Source organism: Glycine soja, chromosome 8 (assembly GCF_004193775.1).
Source record: "Glycine soja cultivar W05 chromosome 8, ASM419377v2, whole genome shotgun sequence".
Taxonomy (NCBI): domain Eukaryota; kingdom Viridiplantae; phylum Streptophyta; class Magnoliopsida; order Fabales; family Fabaceae; genus Glycine; species Glycine soja.
In genome coordinates this window covers 46,143,695-46,163,187 of record NC_041009.1, presented here as the reverse complement: position 1 = coordinate 46,163,187, position 19,493 = coordinate 46,143,695, and the positions used below count along the sequence as shown (strand labels likewise).

At 32.3% G+C, this 19,493-nt stretch overlaps 2 protein-coding genes, 1 long non-coding RNA gene and 1 other non-coding gene across 4 annotated transcripts; 2 read left to right on the top strand and 2 right to left on the bottom strand.

Moving 5' to 3' along the window:
• Window positions 1-1,890: 1,890 nt before the first annotated feature.
• LOC114423670 (40S ribosomal protein S6-like) lies at window positions 1,891-4,853 on the top strand. The gene is made up of 6 exons (XM_028390506.1): window positions 1,891-1,976; window positions 2,135-2,199; window positions 2,908-2,965; window positions 3,062-3,170; window positions 3,390-3,662; window positions 4,386-4,853. Exons 1-6 carry the CDS (start codon window positions 1,971-1,973, stop codon window positions 4,616-4,618), a joined length of 744 nt encoding a protein of 247 aa, XP_028246307.1. The 5' UTR covers window positions 1,891-1,970; the 3' UTR covers window positions 4,619-4,853.
• Window positions 4,854-10,330: 5,477 nt separating this feature from the next.
• LOC114424823 lies at window positions 10,331-10,417 on the top strand. The gene has a single exon (XR_003669120.1). It is a non-coding gene; the product is annotated as a small nucleolar RNA U30 (small nucleolar RNA).
• A 953-nt stretch (window positions 10,418-11,370) lies between these two features.
• On the bottom strand, window positions 11,371-12,951 carry LOC114424612. The gene is made up of 3 exons (XR_003669040.1): window positions 12,716-12,951; window positions 12,116-12,590; window positions 11,371-11,888 (listed from the first exon to the last, which is right to left on the bottom strand). It is a non-coding gene; the product is annotated as an uncharacterized LOC114424612 (long non-coding RNA).
• A 486-nt stretch (window positions 12,952-13,437) lies between these two features.
• On the bottom strand, window positions 13,438-18,012 carry LOC114423877 (uncharacterized protein At4g29660-like). Its single transcript, XM_028390787.1, has 3 exons — window positions 17,718-18,012; window positions 16,767-16,993; window positions 13,438-13,872 (listed from the first exon to the last, which is right to left on the bottom strand). Exons 2-3 carry the CDS (start codon window positions 16,947-16,949, stop codon window positions 13,765-13,767), a joined length of 291 nt encoding a protein of 96 aa, XP_028246588.1. The 5' UTR covers window positions 16,950-16,993; window positions 17,718-18,012; the 3' UTR covers window positions 13,438-13,764.
• Window positions 18,013-19,493: the final 1,481 nt, after the last annotated feature.

Below are 19,493 nucleotides of genomic sequence, written 5' to 3'. Positions count from 1 at the left end.
CATATCATATACTGTATATATATTAAAAAGTTATTTTTTAAGCAATATACAAAGTTTTCTTAACACAAAAGGAATGGAGGTTTTGGATGATAATAACCGAAAAAAGAGAGAAGGTTTTCAGATTTTTTTTTAATTGCACTCGGCATAGTAGACAAAATAGTCGAGGTGTGACAACGATTGTAATTTTGTCTTGTGTGAATCATACACCATTATTTTGTGTAATGAATTTAGATAGTCGTGTTTTGCAATTATTAATGGTGACTGTTATTTTTGTTCAACAACTTGCATTGTCACCATAATTGTTGACTTTGTCAAATAACAGATGGCGTATGCGCTACCTTTTGGTTAGATTGAATGCACTCTTAGTCAATTTATTGATTAAGAATCATGTTGACTCAAATCAAAGATTAAGGCCTGTTGTTTAAAAGAGGGCATTTTAGGGACTAATAAGAATGTCCCTTGAAAAGTATTTGATAAAAAATAATAATAAGTAATCTACTTATTTTAGAGACGAAACATTATGATGAGTTTTTTTCACTTCAAGAATAAGTATTATTTGGTCTCTTCCTATGTCTTGGCCTCAAACTTTTGGTTTCGTACTAAATATTCTTTGGCAACAAAGGAATCACAGAGTCTTCAATCCAGCAAATGATGATGAAAATGGTATTACCAAGAGGATTGGTTCAAGTGCATATTAATGGAAGTGGAAACCTGCTGTAGGAGAAATTTTGACTCTCAACCATGACGGGACTTGGTCTCCAAAAATGCTTATTGCTGCGTGTGGGGGAGTCATTAGAAAGAACGAAGACTTGTAACTTGGGTCATAGCTCTATTCTTCATGCTGAATTATTGGCGATTCTTCATGGTCTTAGCTAGGATGGACAATGAGTGGGGTTATAACAAAGTGGAAGTGTAGTAAGACTCTGCAAATACTATCAATCTTATCAAGGAGAATGACACAACTCATGAGTGTCATGAGAGATTGTCAATTCTATTCACGAGATCCTTGGCACAGACATGGAAGTGTCCTTCAACCATTTTTATAGGGAATGCAATGTTTTGGCACCTTTTGCTAAGAATGGTCTTTCTATAGATCATGGTGTTATCTTTTTTATGTATACTCCTAACTTTGCTACTGAGGCATTAAGGTCTGATATTATTGCCTTAAGGTCTTCTATGTGATTGTCTGGGGCTGTTCACATCTTTTTTCAGTAACATATATATTAGCTTAGTTAAAATCGTTTTTTGTAACTAACAGCCAATACAATTATTAAAACTATTAACTAATGTAGGAGTAGACAAAGCAAAATACCAATGATCATAAACATTGTTTTTAATATTTATATTTTTACTAAAATTTTAGTTAATACAAAATCGTTATTTTATTTAAATTTATAAAGCTTTATCTAAATTTTAATAAACAAGATTTTTCAAATTATAATTTTATTAAAATATAGTTTCAAAATAGTTGGAATACTAATATTATTATTTATTAAAATATTAACCTTATATGTTTCATATTAGAAAAACTAGAAAGAGAAGACGATACATAATAAAACTTCAATAAAACTAAAATAAAACTATATGCATACTTATACAATTTTTTACACTTTAAATATTATGAATAAATATAAAATTAAAATTAAAATTAAAATTTGACCACTAATATTTTCAATTACTTCAGAATTTCTCCCATTTTTGGTATCTAAAAAAAAGAATTTCTTCCATTGTTAGAGTCCGGAGTGTTGGGTTGAACCCAGACTATATTGATTGCTATTGGGCTATACATCGCTCAAGTAGGCCCAACTTATTTTGTGGAAGAGCCCAGTCGGGGCCCAAGAGTCACAGCCAAGGTTGGTATATAAAGCTGAACTTAAAACCCTACTTTCTCTCTACCGTGCGCTAGTTCTGAGTATTCTGATCGCTCCCTGAGAGAGCTCGTCGCGGCGGTTGCAGAAGAAGATTGCAAGATGAAGGTTCTCTTCTTCCCAAACCCTAGTTTTTTATATTGCTGTCGTATCTTCTCTCTGCTACGTCGTTTTTTGTTTTGCGTTCGTTGCCGAAGTCGTTTTAATTTCTTATTGTCGCTTATGTGTATTCTTCGTTGCTTCATTTCGCTTTGCGCCTTCTGCAGTTCAACATCGCGAATCCCACCACTGGATGCCAGAAGAAGCTCGAGATCGACGACGATCTGAAACTGTAATTATTTCACTCTTTTTTTTAATTATAAAATATTTCGTATTTCTACTTGTTCTTGGTGGTGTTCGTGTGTTGTGCTTTCAAAGAAAGTTGATTTATTTTGTGAAACGATGAATCGCATTACCAGTAATGCATTCACCCTTGGATATTTTTTTAATCCCCACCTTAAGGTTGTACTAAACCAAATCTTGGACCTTACGAAACTTTTCAATACTTTTGTTTCGTTCGTATTTATTTCATTGTGGCATTTTATTTTTGTTATCGAGGTAGCACTAGCTGCACCTGATAAAAATTTATTGTGTTTTTAATCAGCAATAAAAATTTATTATTGGAAGCACAACATATTAATTCTCCTTATACGTAGTACAAAAAGTATTAAAAATAGCATTTAATTTAATATCTTGGAAACGTAAAATGCTTTAAATATTTTCTACTTCATATGATTAGAAGGAGAGTTAGTGGGAAGCTGGTTTTGGGGGATTTAGAATTATTCATAAATCACCATCTCTCTTCTATATGAGATTTAGAAGCATTGGAGGAGCCACCTGTCCCAATATTCCTCTGCCTTTGGCTTGCAACATTCTTAAAACTTTTGTTTGACTTTAATATTCATGAAGATTAAATGATTTGTTCCTAAGAAGCCAATTTTACGTGTTCTTTTGGGCAATGAATTAGTCTTGTTAAAATTTTCTTAACTTTGATTTTTAGGCGAGCATTTTGGGACAAGAGGATCTCACAGGAGGTCATCGGAGATGCACTCGGTGAGGTATGCTCTTTAGCTGCTAACCTTAAATGTCTCCTCTGAATTTCTGCTGAATTTATAATGATTATCTATTCACCTTCATGACTCTGTTGCCAACAGGAATTTAAGGGCTATGTCTTCAAAATTACCGGAGGTTGTGACAAACAAGGATTTCCAATGAAGCAGGGAGTGCTGACTCCTGGTCGTGTTAGACTTTTGCTTCACAGGGGTATGATGTAGCTTTAATGCCCTATTTTGTTCTTCCTATATTTTCTGCTTAGTTCTGTGCCCTTATGTTTTAATTTTTTTAAATCAATTCCATTTTTGTGCTCTTCATTTCTAAGAACTTTATTAATTTTTAATAGTGTAATGCATTTGTTGTTATATCAGGTGTCTACATTTTCTTTTGTCTACAAACTAATTTTCTTTTTATTTGTTACTTGAACAGGAACTCCTTGCTTCCGTGGATATGGAAGGCGTAATGGAGAGCGTAGGAGAAAGTCTGTTCGTGGGTGCATTGTCAGCCCAGACCTCTCTGTTTTGAACTTGGTAATTGTGAAGAAAGGTGAGAATGATTTACCAGGATTGACTGATGTTGAGAAGCCAAGGATGAGAGGCCCAAAGAGAGCATCCAAAATCCGTAAACTGTTCAACCTGTCTAAGGAGGATGATGTTAGGAAGTATGTCAACACCTACCGTCGTACATTTACGACAAAAGCTGGTAAAATCCCTGGTGCTTTTATGTTGTGTTTAATTTTGTAATTGACTGATTGATTAAAGAATTTGTCTTAAAAAGAGCAAAGGGTCATGGTAATGTGAAAACTAGCTGGACTTCAACCTGTTCATAACTATAAATCTATTGATAACTCAAATCACCTTTTCTTTGTTTTATCTGTTATATATTGTTGATGTTGATACAGTACCCTCATTTGTTTTGTTTGTTAATTTTGGTGCATGCGTGTATGATGAACAGATTTAGTTCATGCATGAGTAATATTGTTGACTTATGCTATTGTTCAGAAGATGTTTTCCTAAATTGTGTTGCAAAAAGTAATTTGTCTTGAAATTATGGTTTTTGATAGATCCTAATGGTTTTGTTTGTTTCATGTGACTTATCCTTCATTTGATGATGCTTGTGGTGTATCTTGACTTGCTCCTCTGAAAATACACGTATAGGGTCAATTTGGTGTTTCTTGACTTTCTTTTTTAGAGTTGATATTGAAAATGATATACTTAGTCTCCTCCGCTTTCTTACTGTATTTTTTATAAGGAGATACTAAGCTGATGCATGATTGTACAATATCCCAGACCCTTCTGCAAATCTGAACCTTATAGGGTGAATATTAATTTTGGATGTAAAGAAGAGTCATTTTAGGCATGATTAGATTATGGTTCCTGTTTGTGATGGATTGTATTCTGAATAGTGTTGGATATTTGGTTACAGGGAAAAAGGTGAGCAAAGCTCCCAAGATACAAAGACTGGTCACTCCTCTTACGCTCCAAAGAAAGCGGGCAAGAATTGCTGATAAGAAGAAGAGGATTGCCAAGGCAAAATCTGAGGCAGCAGAGTACCAGAAACTCCTTGCCTCCAGGTTGAAGGAGCAGAGAGACCGCCGCAGTGAGAGTTTGGCCAAGAGGAGATCCAAGCTTTCCAGTGCTGCTAAGGCAGCTGTATAAGCTGCTTTCGATAGAGAGATATGGTGAAGTTACATCATATGTAGTTTTTGTTTGCTATTTTATGACTGCTGTTGTTATGATAAACTCGGGTTTTGCTATTTTTGATTACATTGAGTTATTCAAGTATTTCTTACGCAGTGTTACGCATTGAATCATATTTAACTAGTTGGAATATGTTATCCATTTCAAGTTATTTTATGTATGAGGAGATTTATTCATATTGTGGCCATCAAAATGACACTTTCAGTGTGTGTGGGGTTTGCCGTTGTATTAACTTTTCACGAAGTTTTCTCACTTGTGTGTTTGGATTAGGGGATGAAAGTAGAAAAGATAGAAATGAAAGGTAAATTTTTGAATTAAAATAAGGTATATGAGGTGTGAATTCAAATGTGTGGTCCATACATTTTTTTTTCCACCTCTTGATTAAACATCCTCCAATAATACAAACATGGAAGGAAAAGATGACATACGTTCAACTGAAAAATAAACAAGCACAGGGATAAGCTTTCCCTTGTTATAACATTTTGTTTTAACGGTCTGATTAAAAATGAAAGATTGACTAAATATGTGGGGATCTAGATTTATTTGAGGGGGGCAAAATAATTTGTAATATTTTTGTAGAAGAAAATTTATAAGTTTTCTCAAAATTTGTCGTAGGAAAAGTTATATAAGTGTAATTTCTTTAGACAAAAAGTGGAACGATTTTATATTTTATTTATTTTTTAAAAAAATTTATCGTTAAAAGTTATTAAATTATAATGAAGTGAAAAAAGGTCATGTTGCCTCCATTACTTTCATGGTTGATCCTAGAATCGGCTTTTACACAAGGTTATAAATTGAAAATATGGTTAAAAGAATAGTTTAATTTATCTTACCAGTTCATATCTTATAAATTAATACTATAAAAATATTCTCAATATCATTAAAAATGCTAGAATATTCTCAAGATATGATTTAGTTTTTAAGGATCATGTTTTATATTAGACCAGTAGTTAGGAAATAACTTTTTAATTAAATGTATTAAATTGCATACTATTAGAATCATTTTCCTATTTTGTTTTCCAAAAAATCATTTTTTTATTATTATGATAATAAATCCGATGATCCAAGTTAATTTAATTATAATTGGATTGGTTTATATCCATAAATCAGACAAAATTTGAACCGTTTAAAATTCATCATATCTATTAGCTAGTTTCACAACTGATTTTATCAATTTTTTCAATTCAACGAGTTATTTTAATAGTCTTTTTTGCTAAAAAAAAAGAGAGTCTTTTACCTGTTTTCCAAGCCAAGCATGGCCTTACTAGTATAAAGTAATGATATATATGATTTAAAATAATTAAAAGGATATACAAAAGATATGATACTATTACTTAGAGAATAACTTTGTTTCTTTCATGTTTGAAAGCATGATATGACATATTTGTCCTACAAGATGTTAGATAATATTTTTATGTATTTTATTTATTTTCTTATGTTTTTTTTAAATCTATAAAACTTTTATATTTTTTAATACAATACAAAATACTCCAACAAGTTGTTCATAACTATGTTATGTTTCAAAGAAAGGGAACTGTTACTCTAAAAATAAAAGATAAAAAGTAGTGTTGCATTAGTTATGACTTTTGCAAAACTCACTCTAGCTATATAACCTAACTCTAGCCGTGTTCTTCTATTCTAGATCCAACTATGTCTAAAAAAAAAAGTCTAAGAATTTCGGTACAATGTCAAAGTTCACATTCAAAAAATAGAAAATAACAACTATCCTCGGCATGGTTTTAGCCCCATATATATATATATAGGGACCTTCTGTTGAAATTCTGCATCTTTTAGTTCTAGTTGAGGGAAAATGAAGGTCACCTCTTCCAGAATTTATGTAATTCTGTATTTTTTTTTTCTTTGTTTTGTTTGCGGGTGGGTGGAGGGTGTCTATTACATAAATTCTGCATCTTTCATTCCTAGTTGAGGGAAAATGAAGGTCACCTCTTCCAGAATTTATGTAATTCTGTATATTTTTTTTCTTTGTTTTGTTTTGCTGTCCGGTGGAGGGTGTCTATTACATTATTTTTTATTAGAACAAAAACATGAAAAAGATAGAGAACTTAATTATTTAATCGATATGATAAAAAAAAGAAGAAGAAAGAAAGCAAGTGAGAATAACGTTTTAAATCCAAATAATATAAATAGCATGCATAGAAACACAATATTTTATAATCAAAATAAAGTCCAAAGAGCTATTGTTGTGGATAAAGGGAGGGATTGATTATCCAATTGTTCTTGGTTCATAGACCCTATGACTTGCTTAGGAAACATAACTTAACGAGGATGTGTTAAAAGATGATAGGGGTTTTAGTGGGTGATAACAAGGGTGTTGGGCGTAAAAGGGTGAATGGGTATTGGAGGTAATGATGTAAAGGCATTGTTACAGGAGTGCATGAAGGCAACAGTACGAATTGATATGTCCAAGAGCTATTGTTGTGGATACGAGAGCAAAGAGTATAACAATACGTAGAAAATTAGATACAAGAGAAATGTATAATATGTCAGTTTCAATCATAAATTGAATGATGTGGTTGAGGTTGGTGCAAATAAATGATTGGTGTTTATGAGGTAAAACGTCCAAGATACATGAAGGAGGAATGCATAATGTGGGATCATATATGGAACAAGGTTTTTTGGCATGTTTGCGATATTGTCGAATGTAATTTCTCTGAGTTTGGGTAGATATGTGGTGTGTGTGCATTGAACATTTTTCTTCCATGTATGCTCTTGATCCAAGGGTACACCTTGTACTCTTGTGGTTCTTATTAATAATATTTGTTGTTTGCAGTTAAAAAAAGTAGACAACCCTCGTTAATATTTGCTTATAAATGTACGATTTTTAATTTTTCACGTATAATTTACCCCTTTAAGGGTAAAAACAGTGAAAGGAAAATATTATTATTTTTAAATTAAATGTACGTTAATATTGCTCCCCCTCCTAGAATTGGGTGGCTTTCTGAATCGCTCTATCGTGTAAGGAATCATTAATATTATATTATCTCATTTAGATATTTTATGAAATATATTTTACCTGAAAAGTTAGATAAATCAAAATTAATTATACGTATTTACATTATTCTCAATGTGCTTTTTTTTTTTTAACAATCAAATTCAGAAATCATTTCAAGGATCATAGTGATCTTCTATTCAACACTTACGGAGATCGAGTGTTAAGCATTGGACTACAGTCAACGAGGCAGAAATCACTGCAATGTATAATTACAAGCACGGCTTTTTGACAATCCTACCGCTGAACCATGCCAAATTACCAAAGAATGCAGAGAAGGATACACTAATGTGATGCATAACTTCATCCTTAGCCATGCTACGGTAGTGAAGCATTGTAAAGAACATTTCAAAGTAGGTTATCTCGAGTTTGTTTCAAAATATTTGCTGCTTAATTTTGAATAACTGTGGACGTAAAAATATTTTTACAAAGTGGTCCAAACATGACAAACTATGTATAGGATTTAAAATAACTTATCAAAAAATAATAATGAAAATCAATTACTTATTTAACACTATTCTTGACACGTGTTACATACATTGTGGTAGTAGCACCATAAGATGTGTAACACATGTTATGCATAAATGAAAACTATTACATACAAAAAAGTGCTTAATTATTAATTATGCATGATACATGTTAGTAATTTACATGCCACGCACGTTCATTTTTTTGTTTTGTTTTGCATATACTTCACCCCATGGGTAACTATTATGCTTAATTATTAATTATGCATAATACATGTGTAACTATTATTAAGATATGTGAATGTCCAAGGATACTTCGTATGGTCAGCGTTTGATTCCTTTGAATTTCACCAGGGCTTTTCTGACAAATGGGGGCTTATCTATATTGATTTTGATAATAATCTCAATCGTGTAGAAAAACAGTCTGCTAGATGGTATAGATGGTTTCTAACAGGCAAAAAAGAAGTGTAGGTTTTTGGAGCTATACCTCAGAAAACCATTTCAAAGGATTTTGTGTAGAAATAACAATGTTATTTTTTTTTAACATATTATGTATTACTTTTTGGACTAACTGATACTTCACCAGATTTCATGAAATTTCTCTTTTTTCTACCCCTACACGTCTCTTTAATTGTTTAAAAATTATCACATTGATATCCTTATACATTACATTAACCTCCATTGATGATTTAAAATATATTACACTATGTATCTCTATAAAAAAGGTTGTAATAAATATTAAAAAAACATGAAATTTGTGTGTAATTTCAAGAAACTATAGAGAATATCACGGCAAAAAGAATTATTGTATTTTCAATTTAAAAGTCTTATGGATATTTCATCAAACATTAAGCACGTCAGAAGAAAAACATTTAACATTCATTTAATAAAAAATGATTTAGGAGAGGAAAACATTTAACATCAATTGTTAACGGCAAGCGAAAGAGTAAAATTAAATAATTAAAAAATAATACATGATAATCTGAGAAGTCAATGTATCTTCAGGTGTTATCCAACAAAGGAAGAATAAAACATATAACAAAATGAAAATTTAACATAAACATGGTAACCGGGATGGATTGGGGTAAGGTTTTGCTTACCTTACATGACAACGTATAATCCAATTAAACACTAACGTAAAATCCAATCTAATAGTTTTATGTTTTAGTGTGTTATATATATGTAATAATATTTTTATAAATTCATTATTAGCATGGTGGATTTGGGAGCGAGTTCAGGTCGGGTATTAATAATCTCATCTTGACTTAAATCCAACTTTGATTATCAGGAAAAATCCAAACCCGACCCCGACTTCGATCAATTCGGATTTTCCTCGTCAAAATCAGGACGGGTCCCACAGATTCAAATTTCATTGCCATACTTAGAGGCCTTTCTCAATCAAAATTTTGTTTAAAAGACTAAAAGTTAAAATTTAAAATAATTTAGAGACTAAGAGTTTAATTAAATTTTAATATAAAATTATATATTGATTCATGCATTCAACCAACTCAGTGACCAAATGATTTATTTTTTATAACATTAGTAGATCATTAGTATGATTATATTTATTTTATAGTTTATTTGGTTAAATTTATTTTTAAATGAATTATAGAAAACTACCTAATTTTATATTCATTGAGCCTAAATTAAATTAATTATTAAATTTTATCTTAATATATAAAAATCGTTAAAACTATTTAAAATTTTGCAAAAAAAATAAATTTGAATGAGACATCTAAGAGTGTTTCAAAATTAAGCTCTAAAGTAATTTATTAATTAAAAAAATTATTTTGATTTGTAGTTTATGAAAATAACCCATTTAATTAAAACAAAGTATTTATAGTTTATGAATAACTCATTTAATTACATACCTATCTATACGACAGATGGCACCAAAAAGCGACATTGTATTTTACAGCTACAAACAAAACGACGTCGTGAGTGTGTTCTTAACATAGGCTCTACTGAACAAACCCAAAACGGTGGAGCGTTTAAGAGATGGGTGTGGCTATAAATACGGCAGAGTAAAGGAAGCAAGTGAAAATCCCAAAACCCTAAAAATGGTGACGCCTAACGGAGGCGAAACACAAGAAAGTAATTTGTGTTTGTTTCTCTATTGTCTTTCGTTTTTCAGTGTATATAGCGTCTTTGTTCATTTTCATTGTTGAATTTAAACTAATAAGAGGGAGAAGGTGCTATGATGATGAGATCAAATAATCTCGTTAATCTGATTCTTTCATGAGGATAACTTTTCTCATCCATTCAATATTATTTCTGAGCACCCTTTCTCTCTGTCTCCAAGTTATTTGTGAATTTTCGTTCTTCATAAATGGTGGAATGAAATTGGGGACAAATGTACTTTTTGATTAACCCCTCCTTCACCGTAGTATTATTTTTATTTTTTATAATCAAGAACATTGTTGTTTAGAATTTGTCTTTTGGTTGTTAAATGGATTTTGAGTTTTATTCATATTCGTTTTTATTCAATAGGAAATTCATCGATTCTCCGAGATGAATTTGCTGCTGAAAAACTTAGAGAGAAAGAACATCTTCCTTTAATTTTTATCCTAGTTGAACATTGTTCTGAGGTTGATAAAGTTTCGTTTCATCGTTTGTGCTTGTAAAAATGAGATTTAAAATCACTGCTTTATACCAAAAAAAATTATAAAATATGTAGTTTTTTTCTCTTATATTTGTAAAATAAAGCGCTACTTGGATATAAATGATTTTTCTATTATATGTTGATAATGACGCAAGTGTTAAAGATCAATATAGCATGTCATGTCTTTCCTTTGTATATTAAGGGAGACGTCCAATATTAAGAAATCAATATAACATGAAATCCACCTTTTTGTTTTTGACTTTCAATTCCATTAGAACTTAGAGGTCTCATTTTCGTGTGTTTCAATTGCAATAGAATCCCTGTTAGACCAGCATTTTTCAATTTGCTTCAAGACTCACTATTATTTCCTTGTTTAATTTTCTTGAACAATGTATAGCATGCAGTCTGTAACATAGATCTTAAACGAGTTAAATTTGTTCTTACCTATCACACAAAAAAGAATGAAGTTAAATGTCTTCAATCAACTCTAGAAACAAGAGCTGGGGTGACAAGAATGGAGAAAATAATGGGTGACAAGATAATCATTTGGATTTGAAGGCGAGAATGGAAGGGAAAAGAAAGTCAAGTGTTTAGGGGTGAAAGGAGAAAAGTCAGGGTCAAGTTTTGTTTAGTCATAAAGGTCGGATCATGGATCTTAAATAAAAATCTGTTTTCTCAAAATTTGTTTTCTCAAAAAGGTTGTGTCTTAAAAAACTTGTTTAATTATTCTACTATTCGATACAAATTTATTGAAGTTTATCTTATACAAGTGTCTAAAAGAATTTAACAGTATATATATGAATGAGAGTCCTAAAGCTTATAAATGTAAGATCCAATCCCATGACACTGAGTCCAGCAAGTAGCCAGTAAAAGTATCACTGAAATTAGAAAGCTGAAAGCTCCCCACCACTATGATAGAGAGCAAGACCCATGCTTCTGAGCTCATTCGGGACTTAATCATAGAATAATTCCTGGAGACCAACCATAGTAAAAACATTCGAAATTCCGAAAAATAAATATTGGGGAACCAACCACCACACACTCATTGGAATGGTTGCATTTGGTTTATCAACTAGACCATACTCTTGCGCTGTCTTCAATCTTTGCCTCAACAATTGCAGCATTGTAATGCCTCAACAATTGCGCTGACTTAATCATAGAAAGAGATCAGTTTAAATCTCTCAAACATTAACACTCTAACAAAATTAACAATTAATATTTGCTAAAAAAAAACAATATGCTCACATGACACAAGTCGTTCTACTTAATGTTGGAATGTTTCAAATCCAAAGAAAGAAGCTATTTTCGAGATAAAATCAATATTATTAACAAAACGGGGAAAAGAAGAGTTGGGAAATTTCAAAGCCGTTTCTTACTTGAATTGTCCAGAACTTTGCTCTAGGCTACTCGAGCGATTTCTTATAGCTGCAATGAATACACGACCAATTCGGAGAAAATGGCTCTTGTCAGGACTTCCCTGGATGTTAAACCTGTAGGTGGTGGATCCGAGCATGAAGATAAGCAATGCAATGATCATGGCAACACAAGGGATTCCAAATCCTAGAACCCAACTGATGTTGTCCTGTATATAGTTCAAGATCCAAAGACTTGTCATACTTGCTGCACACATGGTAAAATACCACCAAATAAAGAAAGAGCTTTTCTATCTTTGTTCTCCTTTGGATGCTGTTGATCGAATTGATCGGCTCCGAAAGCCTGAACACAGGGCTTATGCCCTCCTTGTCCTATGGCCATCAGATAAAGTGAGACAAAGAACAACATTACTTGCAATTGCAACCCATTTGTCAGAGATAATGGAAGCATAGCTGACAATGTCAACAACCCTAGTCCCTGCCATGCCATACAAACAAAGAAAAACACAGAGTGACCACCGTTTCAGAAGAGGTTTACAATAACTCATTCATTCTCTTCAATCAACTGAAAAAAAAAAGAGAAAAAAATTAAAGAAACTTAACGAAAATATAGATGGAGGAGGCTATAATTATGGTTCAGTAGCGGCCAAGGTAAGAGTCAGCAATGAAAGCTCCGAAGAGGGGAAGCAAAGTGGCGGTTCCATTGCAAATTGCAATCAATGCTATGCTTATTATGCCTCTCACATTCACGAGTTTTTAATTAATTATAGACTCTCTCTGGCAAAACAGAACAAGTCACTTGAAAACCATTTCTCTTATTTCTATTTTCACACACCACACACGTGAAGTGGGTTTTGTTTCTTTATTTAATTGTTTGCTTTTCAAAGTGACTGCAGTCGTTTTTTGATTGGAGAAGGTAAGTAGGTAACCCAAACCTTCAACCATTCCTCTACAATAATTTGAGCACAGTCATAACAAGGAGTTTAAGGGGTGGTTTTTTTATGGTACAAGTTTAAGCGGTGGTTTGGTTGAAGAGAAGAAATTACAATTCAAAAAGAAATTTTCAAAAAATAATATGAGTCTTATTTTTTTTTCTTTACTTTAATTTAAATATTTCTTCTCAATTCTCTTCCATTCTTCTATTTTTATTCTTCACTTAACATGAATGAACTTTTGTTTATATTTTTATATCTTAACTGAATTGATGATAACATCACTTTGGACAATTTTACAATAAGTAGGTCAAATCAAGACACGTTGATACAAGATAGTCAAACAGAATAATTTGATTGGCGATAATTCACATTGATGTCCTGCTCCAGCTCTTGAAGAAAAAATGTCAGTCCTTGTCAAGAAGCAAAGTAATACAAGATTAACAAAAATAAAGTTCATGTACATCGAGAGGTTTGAAGTGGATCACCAATAATTCCATAAAGGCATAAACCAAAACATAGTACCTAATTACCATGTTCTGCTTATATTAATAGCCAATCAACAAGTGATATTAATAACACAATTACAAAAAAGACCACACTCTGATATAATATGTGTGGCAGTAAAATTTTGTTGACACCAAACAGACAGTAATCAAATAATAATAAAACATGAAGTGAATTGGAATTAAGTATGAAAAATGCTGCCTCCAGAGCTTTTCATTCGGATGGGGGTTCATTACCGCCCATGACCCTCCAAGGACCCCCATAAAACTTTGGTCTCATGAGAGGCACTGCTTTCCCAGGGTGCTCTTCCCAGTACTTTTCCTGTCATATTTCAATATTGGTTAGTTTTCAAAAAATGGATTCTTCTAATATATTTAGCTAAATAATCAGTACCCTGAGAGTACTGGTTAGGGAAATAAAAAAGGAAAAGTTTTTAACATGATGCGTAAAAATATGCTCCCTTATGATTTTTAAATGCACTTCCAATATGATTTATAATAAAACCTTTCCTCTTTCAATTCTTTAACGAGTGTCCGGGCATTGCTTAGCAAGACCCATATATTTAAAGCTAATAGTATGTACTCCTGGATCTTTTTAACATGCAGCAGAAAATATGGAAAATCTCACACCAAAATGATTACAAGTGTTTTTCAACCAAAATCAGCAATCACAATTATTGCACTATGCAAATTGGCAATCAGAAATCAAGTGATTCAAGGAGGGATCATCTTGTTAATTGGCAGCTATTTTGCAAGTTCCTATTAAGAAAGGTGATTTGGGTCCAGGGATTGGATTTTCATGAATATTCGTTTTAATGGTTAGATGGTTGTGGCACAAGGGCATAAAGAGAAGTTACTGACTTCATCAAAAGGGTGAGAAGACAAGCTTGGGGTGAATACCACTCTTGCATGTGTCCCAAAATGTCTGATCCCACCACATAGATGGATTATTAATAAAACAAAGCTTCGCTATCAAATTATTGAACTGGTAAAATTCGCCATTCTATGTTCAGGGCTTTATAGAAAAATGTTTCAGCTGGTATTATACAGAATGTAAAAAAAGTGAACACTGTTTACCCAAACCACCAAAAGCAGCAAGCAGCTTCCCAGAGAATAAATGTAATTATTTGTATTTATTTAATAAAAACAATCAAACTCCTATTAATTATCAATGGAATCAAACAGAGTATTAGATAAAGTTTAAACCAAATAAGTTGTTTCCTCTACATATGTGATTCTTGCTGTTTAGATTGTCTATGCTAGTATATAATTGCAAATAATACAGCAGAGAACTGGAATGATATGATCAACAGCCACTTTTATAATTAACAATAACTGCCCCCAGCCAAGGATAATTAATAGGCCAATCTCTAAGCCAAGAAACTGATAAAAAGAATGCGACCTCTACCTCTCGCACAATTCTCTTTATATCAGATATATATCTTCTTTCTCTTTAAGTAACTTACCCTCCACTCACTTGTGCCCCTTCTAAATTGTGTAAAGCTGTAGGGCTTTCTAGGGCCCAAGCTGAATTTCTTCTGTCCTGGTAATATTTGGAAAGAGAAATGCTAGGAACACGCTCTCTGACACATTCTTTTAAAGACATGCTCTTGTTGGTTGAAATTTATTGAAAATGACATTTTTGTGGGTACCACATCACATTTAATAATTCTCTCTCCCAATTTTGTAATTTTTCAATAAATTTTAACTAATTATAAAAAGAAAGATAAATAAGATTAGCTTTTGAAAGCTGAATTGCAGGCATACAATAGAACAGATCACACCATAAGGCTGTATCCAACTAACAGCAAGAAGAGAAGGCTCAAAATTGAAATGGCAGAATGAATTTATTAACAAGCACGTTCAGAAACTATTTGCTAAAATATACCTAACACACTGCAGTTTTAGAACCTAGAGACTAACAAAACACGTGAAGAACTAATGCAAATGTATAATAGGTCATATAAGTAATATAATTGTTTTAGGCCATCAAAATCTACAGCAGCAGCTAGTCAAATAAAAAATTAAAACACTTGAACAACAGAACACAAACAGAAGCTATATAACCAAATCCCCAATCTTTCACTGAACTCTTTCATATAAGCAAAAACTAAACAAAATGCAATGCCAATCCCAACATTAAATTTTCAAATTGGGAATAAAGGGAGGTATTGACAGTTGGTTGAGTCCTCCAGGATCTTGTAAGGAAAGAGTGGTATAGATAAAGAAAACCAAAAATCAGGAGCCCAAGTAACACAATCTTTACACACTAGTTTGAAAATTGTGACTTGTACTCAATTGAAAGCATCCAAAAGGCCAACAATCCCAATGCCCAATCAAAACCCAAAATTGAAAGTGGTAAAAACTGAAAATCCATTTTCTTGGGAAATAAAGAGCAAGGATTTGGGTTGGGGGGGCAGGGGGATCAAACTCATGATCAGAAGAAAGTAAGTGAAAAAACCATGTTTGGCCTTGAAATCGTTGTTGAAAAACTAAAAACTCACCATTTCATTGACACCAACATTCTTAAAAATATAAGAAACTTGTAGCTAACTATTCCCCATAAATATGTAACAGCCTATAACTCCTACACATATAACATTTGTAAGGGTAGGAATTCTAAATTATGGCTAATAAGCTCTAAAAATAGATATTGAAGCATGTATTCTTAATTGTCATGATTAGGTGCAAGCAATTGAAAAATAGCAAATAAAATCATCATTTCTAGCACCCAAATTCTTCTATATTCAAATTTCTTTGACGCTTGAACTCAAGAGAAAGAATCATATCACAAGAAAACCCCATCGAGTGGCCACCAGTGATTCATAATCAAAATGTTCTAAATGTCTAAGATTAATCATTCCTTCATCCAACAAACACAACCCACAAATGGTGATATTTCTCTAAGGATCAACATTGTTTAAACAACCACATCACACTGCTAATAAAAAAGTCATTGCGATTGGAGTCAATGTCCAATAGAGTCCCCAAACAACAACTACCACTAGGCACACACAACAAAGTTTCACCATTTTTCTCCTTCCAATCCCACCACAAAATACAAATAAAAAAACCCACTCACACAACTATTTGTTTGAAACTACTGATATCCAATAAGTGGAAGGGATAGGAGAAACAAAAACACTATACAGATTGAAGAATAAGCACAGAATTAAAATAGAAAAAAAATAATTAATTAATTAATAATAAAAGAACCTTGTAGAGTTGCTCAGTGATGGCAGCACCAATGACTCCAGAGTAGAAAGCAGCCATGTAAATAGTGACCAATGGAGTAAAGGATTTGGGCCTTCTGTAAGGTTCCACCATGTCCCAAAGAAAGGTTTTTTCCCACTTTGTGTACAAATAATCTGCATATTTTCTCCACAGGTAGCTTGCCATTTCAATAACTTCCCCTTCAGCACCCTCAATGGGTATTCAAGAACCTGAAAGAGAAACAGAAAGAAGACTGCGTTACTACCTTCAATTGAAAACAAGACTGCAGAACCCTTGGTATTTCAAACATGTTTTTTTCTTCAATAAACAAGGTTTAGTTACTTTCCCTTTCAATTAAAGAAATCTTCTTACTACTACAAAAAAGACTTTTTAGAATGGTTAAAAATGACTTTTTAGATCAGTTGTGCGGACGTTCTAGTAAGTCACGTTATAGAAAGTCATGACTTTTGGCCTACAATCAGACAAATCATATATCATATATATAATCTACAATTAATTTATTTGACACTAATAGTTTAGTTAGAATAAGGAAAAGAAATAAAAAAAAAACCAGTGATATATATGGAAGTTGATGTATAATCTATAGATTCAAACATCTCTCTCATCCCCCTCCCCCCTTCCCTCCTCCCCTCTCCCTCTCAACTTCATTTTCCTTTTAAATAGTAACAGTCAGTGGTGGCAATAGCACAAACACAAGGTGGACAAAAGCTCTATCTAGAATCGATAATGCATATAGAAGCCATAACATTCAGAACAATAAGTGCAACCTTTTTCAACTCAAATGAGGGATTAATGATTTGAATTTTCACAAAATGCGCACCTCTAATTAAAAGAAAATCCTAGTCTAGAATTGGAACAAGCCATTCAGTGGTGGAAATAGCACAAAGACATGGTGTACAAATAAAAAAAAAAAAACGTTGTTACTGAACTTACAGAAATTACGGAGGAGTTGCTTCACGTATTAAGAAGAAGCAGTAAAAACGAAGTGAAAAGAGATGCAACACGACGGTGAGGCGCGCAACGAGGGTGATGATGAGGCGAGTCGAGGATACAGCACGTCGGTGACCGGATGTGACTCGAGGTGCGCCACTGTGACCGGTCACGCGCGACTGTGACTGGTTACGCGCGACTGTTGGCACAAACAACACCGGAGGTCGCGCGTATGGAAGATTAACTCCTTCTGTTAAACCGAAATTGTAACAAATTATTTCGTTCAAGAGTTTAAGCAAGGAAAAAAAAAATACAAAGCTTAATTTAATTTTTATCAAACAGTTAATATGAGTTTGTACATTGAGTTCTATCGACTCTTTTAAAAGATATAAATATTAGAAACAAAAATTATTCTCGCTCATTTGTATATTTTTGTAAGAGTTTAATAAATAAGTAAATAACTATTACCAGTATAAAAGTGTTTATATAGTTAATTAATTAAAAATATTTTTATATATTTTTTAAGATAATTATTGATCAACAAATTTATCATATAATAAATTATGATTGAGTGATAATACTAAGTAGTACACTTTTGTTACTTATTTTCTTAACATAAGATAAACATATTTACCAAATAAACTTTAAATTTTAAAAGATTAAATAATCTCTTTGATCTTTTATCTTATTTATTTGATTTAATTTGATTTTTTATTTTTTTTTTAAATTCATTTGATCATTTTTTTAAAAAAAATATGTTCAAAGCAATCATTCTATCCATGAAAATTGACATGATTAATAATTACAAATATTGGAAACTAAAAACCGTTAAAAATGTACTTATCATATTTGCTTCTTCTTTCCTCTTTTTCTACCTACGCAGACCAAAATCTTCCCTCAAATTTTTAATCCCAAAACCCTAACTCCTTCCTAGTATTAGTACTATACCTTCACGTGGTGGGACGACAACCTATAGAGGGGTCTAAGAAGAGGCCGAAACTGAAGTCGCTGGTGATCATAACACGGGAGAGCACAAACACGCCCCATGCCCAAATCCTCAAAGTTGGTAGTGACTGCAACATCTTTGAAATTGTTGCCAACTACACACCAGTGCTAGTGCAAGATCTGTATCCTCAACAACAACGAAATGATCACAAATGTGAGCCTATAGAAGCTATCATCGATGAGTGTTGTGGTCACACTTCACGGAAGGTTCGAGATACTATCCCTGATAGAGTCGTTCCTTCCTTCGTCGACGCCATCAGGGGTGAGGAGTCTCCACATATAAAGTCATGATCACTATCACCACCGTCGTGAGAAATGATATGATTTTGAATTTGCAATAGATGACATGTGGTGGATCATAAAGTTTTGAGATTTAAGAGTAAGAATAAATACTATTAGGTTATTGGGTTTGCAAAGGAAGAAGGAGAAAAAGGAGGAAAGAAAAGGAAGAAGAAGAGAAGGAGGCAGATGAAGCAAAAAAAATCACATTTTGTGTCGATTTTTAGCTATAAATATTTTTATTACATTAACCGTGTTAACTTTAGATGATGAAAGAACCATTTTGAATCAATTTAAAAAGATAAAAAATAAAAATTAACTTTCTAAAAGATAAATGACCAAATTAAACCAAGAAAATAGGACAAAGAACTAAATGTGTCATTTAGGCATTTTAAAATAATCATTTATTAAAATTGTCTAGTTTGATGTCTTTTTTTTTTTTTTTTGTCTCTCTAACTAAAATAGTATTGGGAAAAGTAAGTTTTTAATCCATAT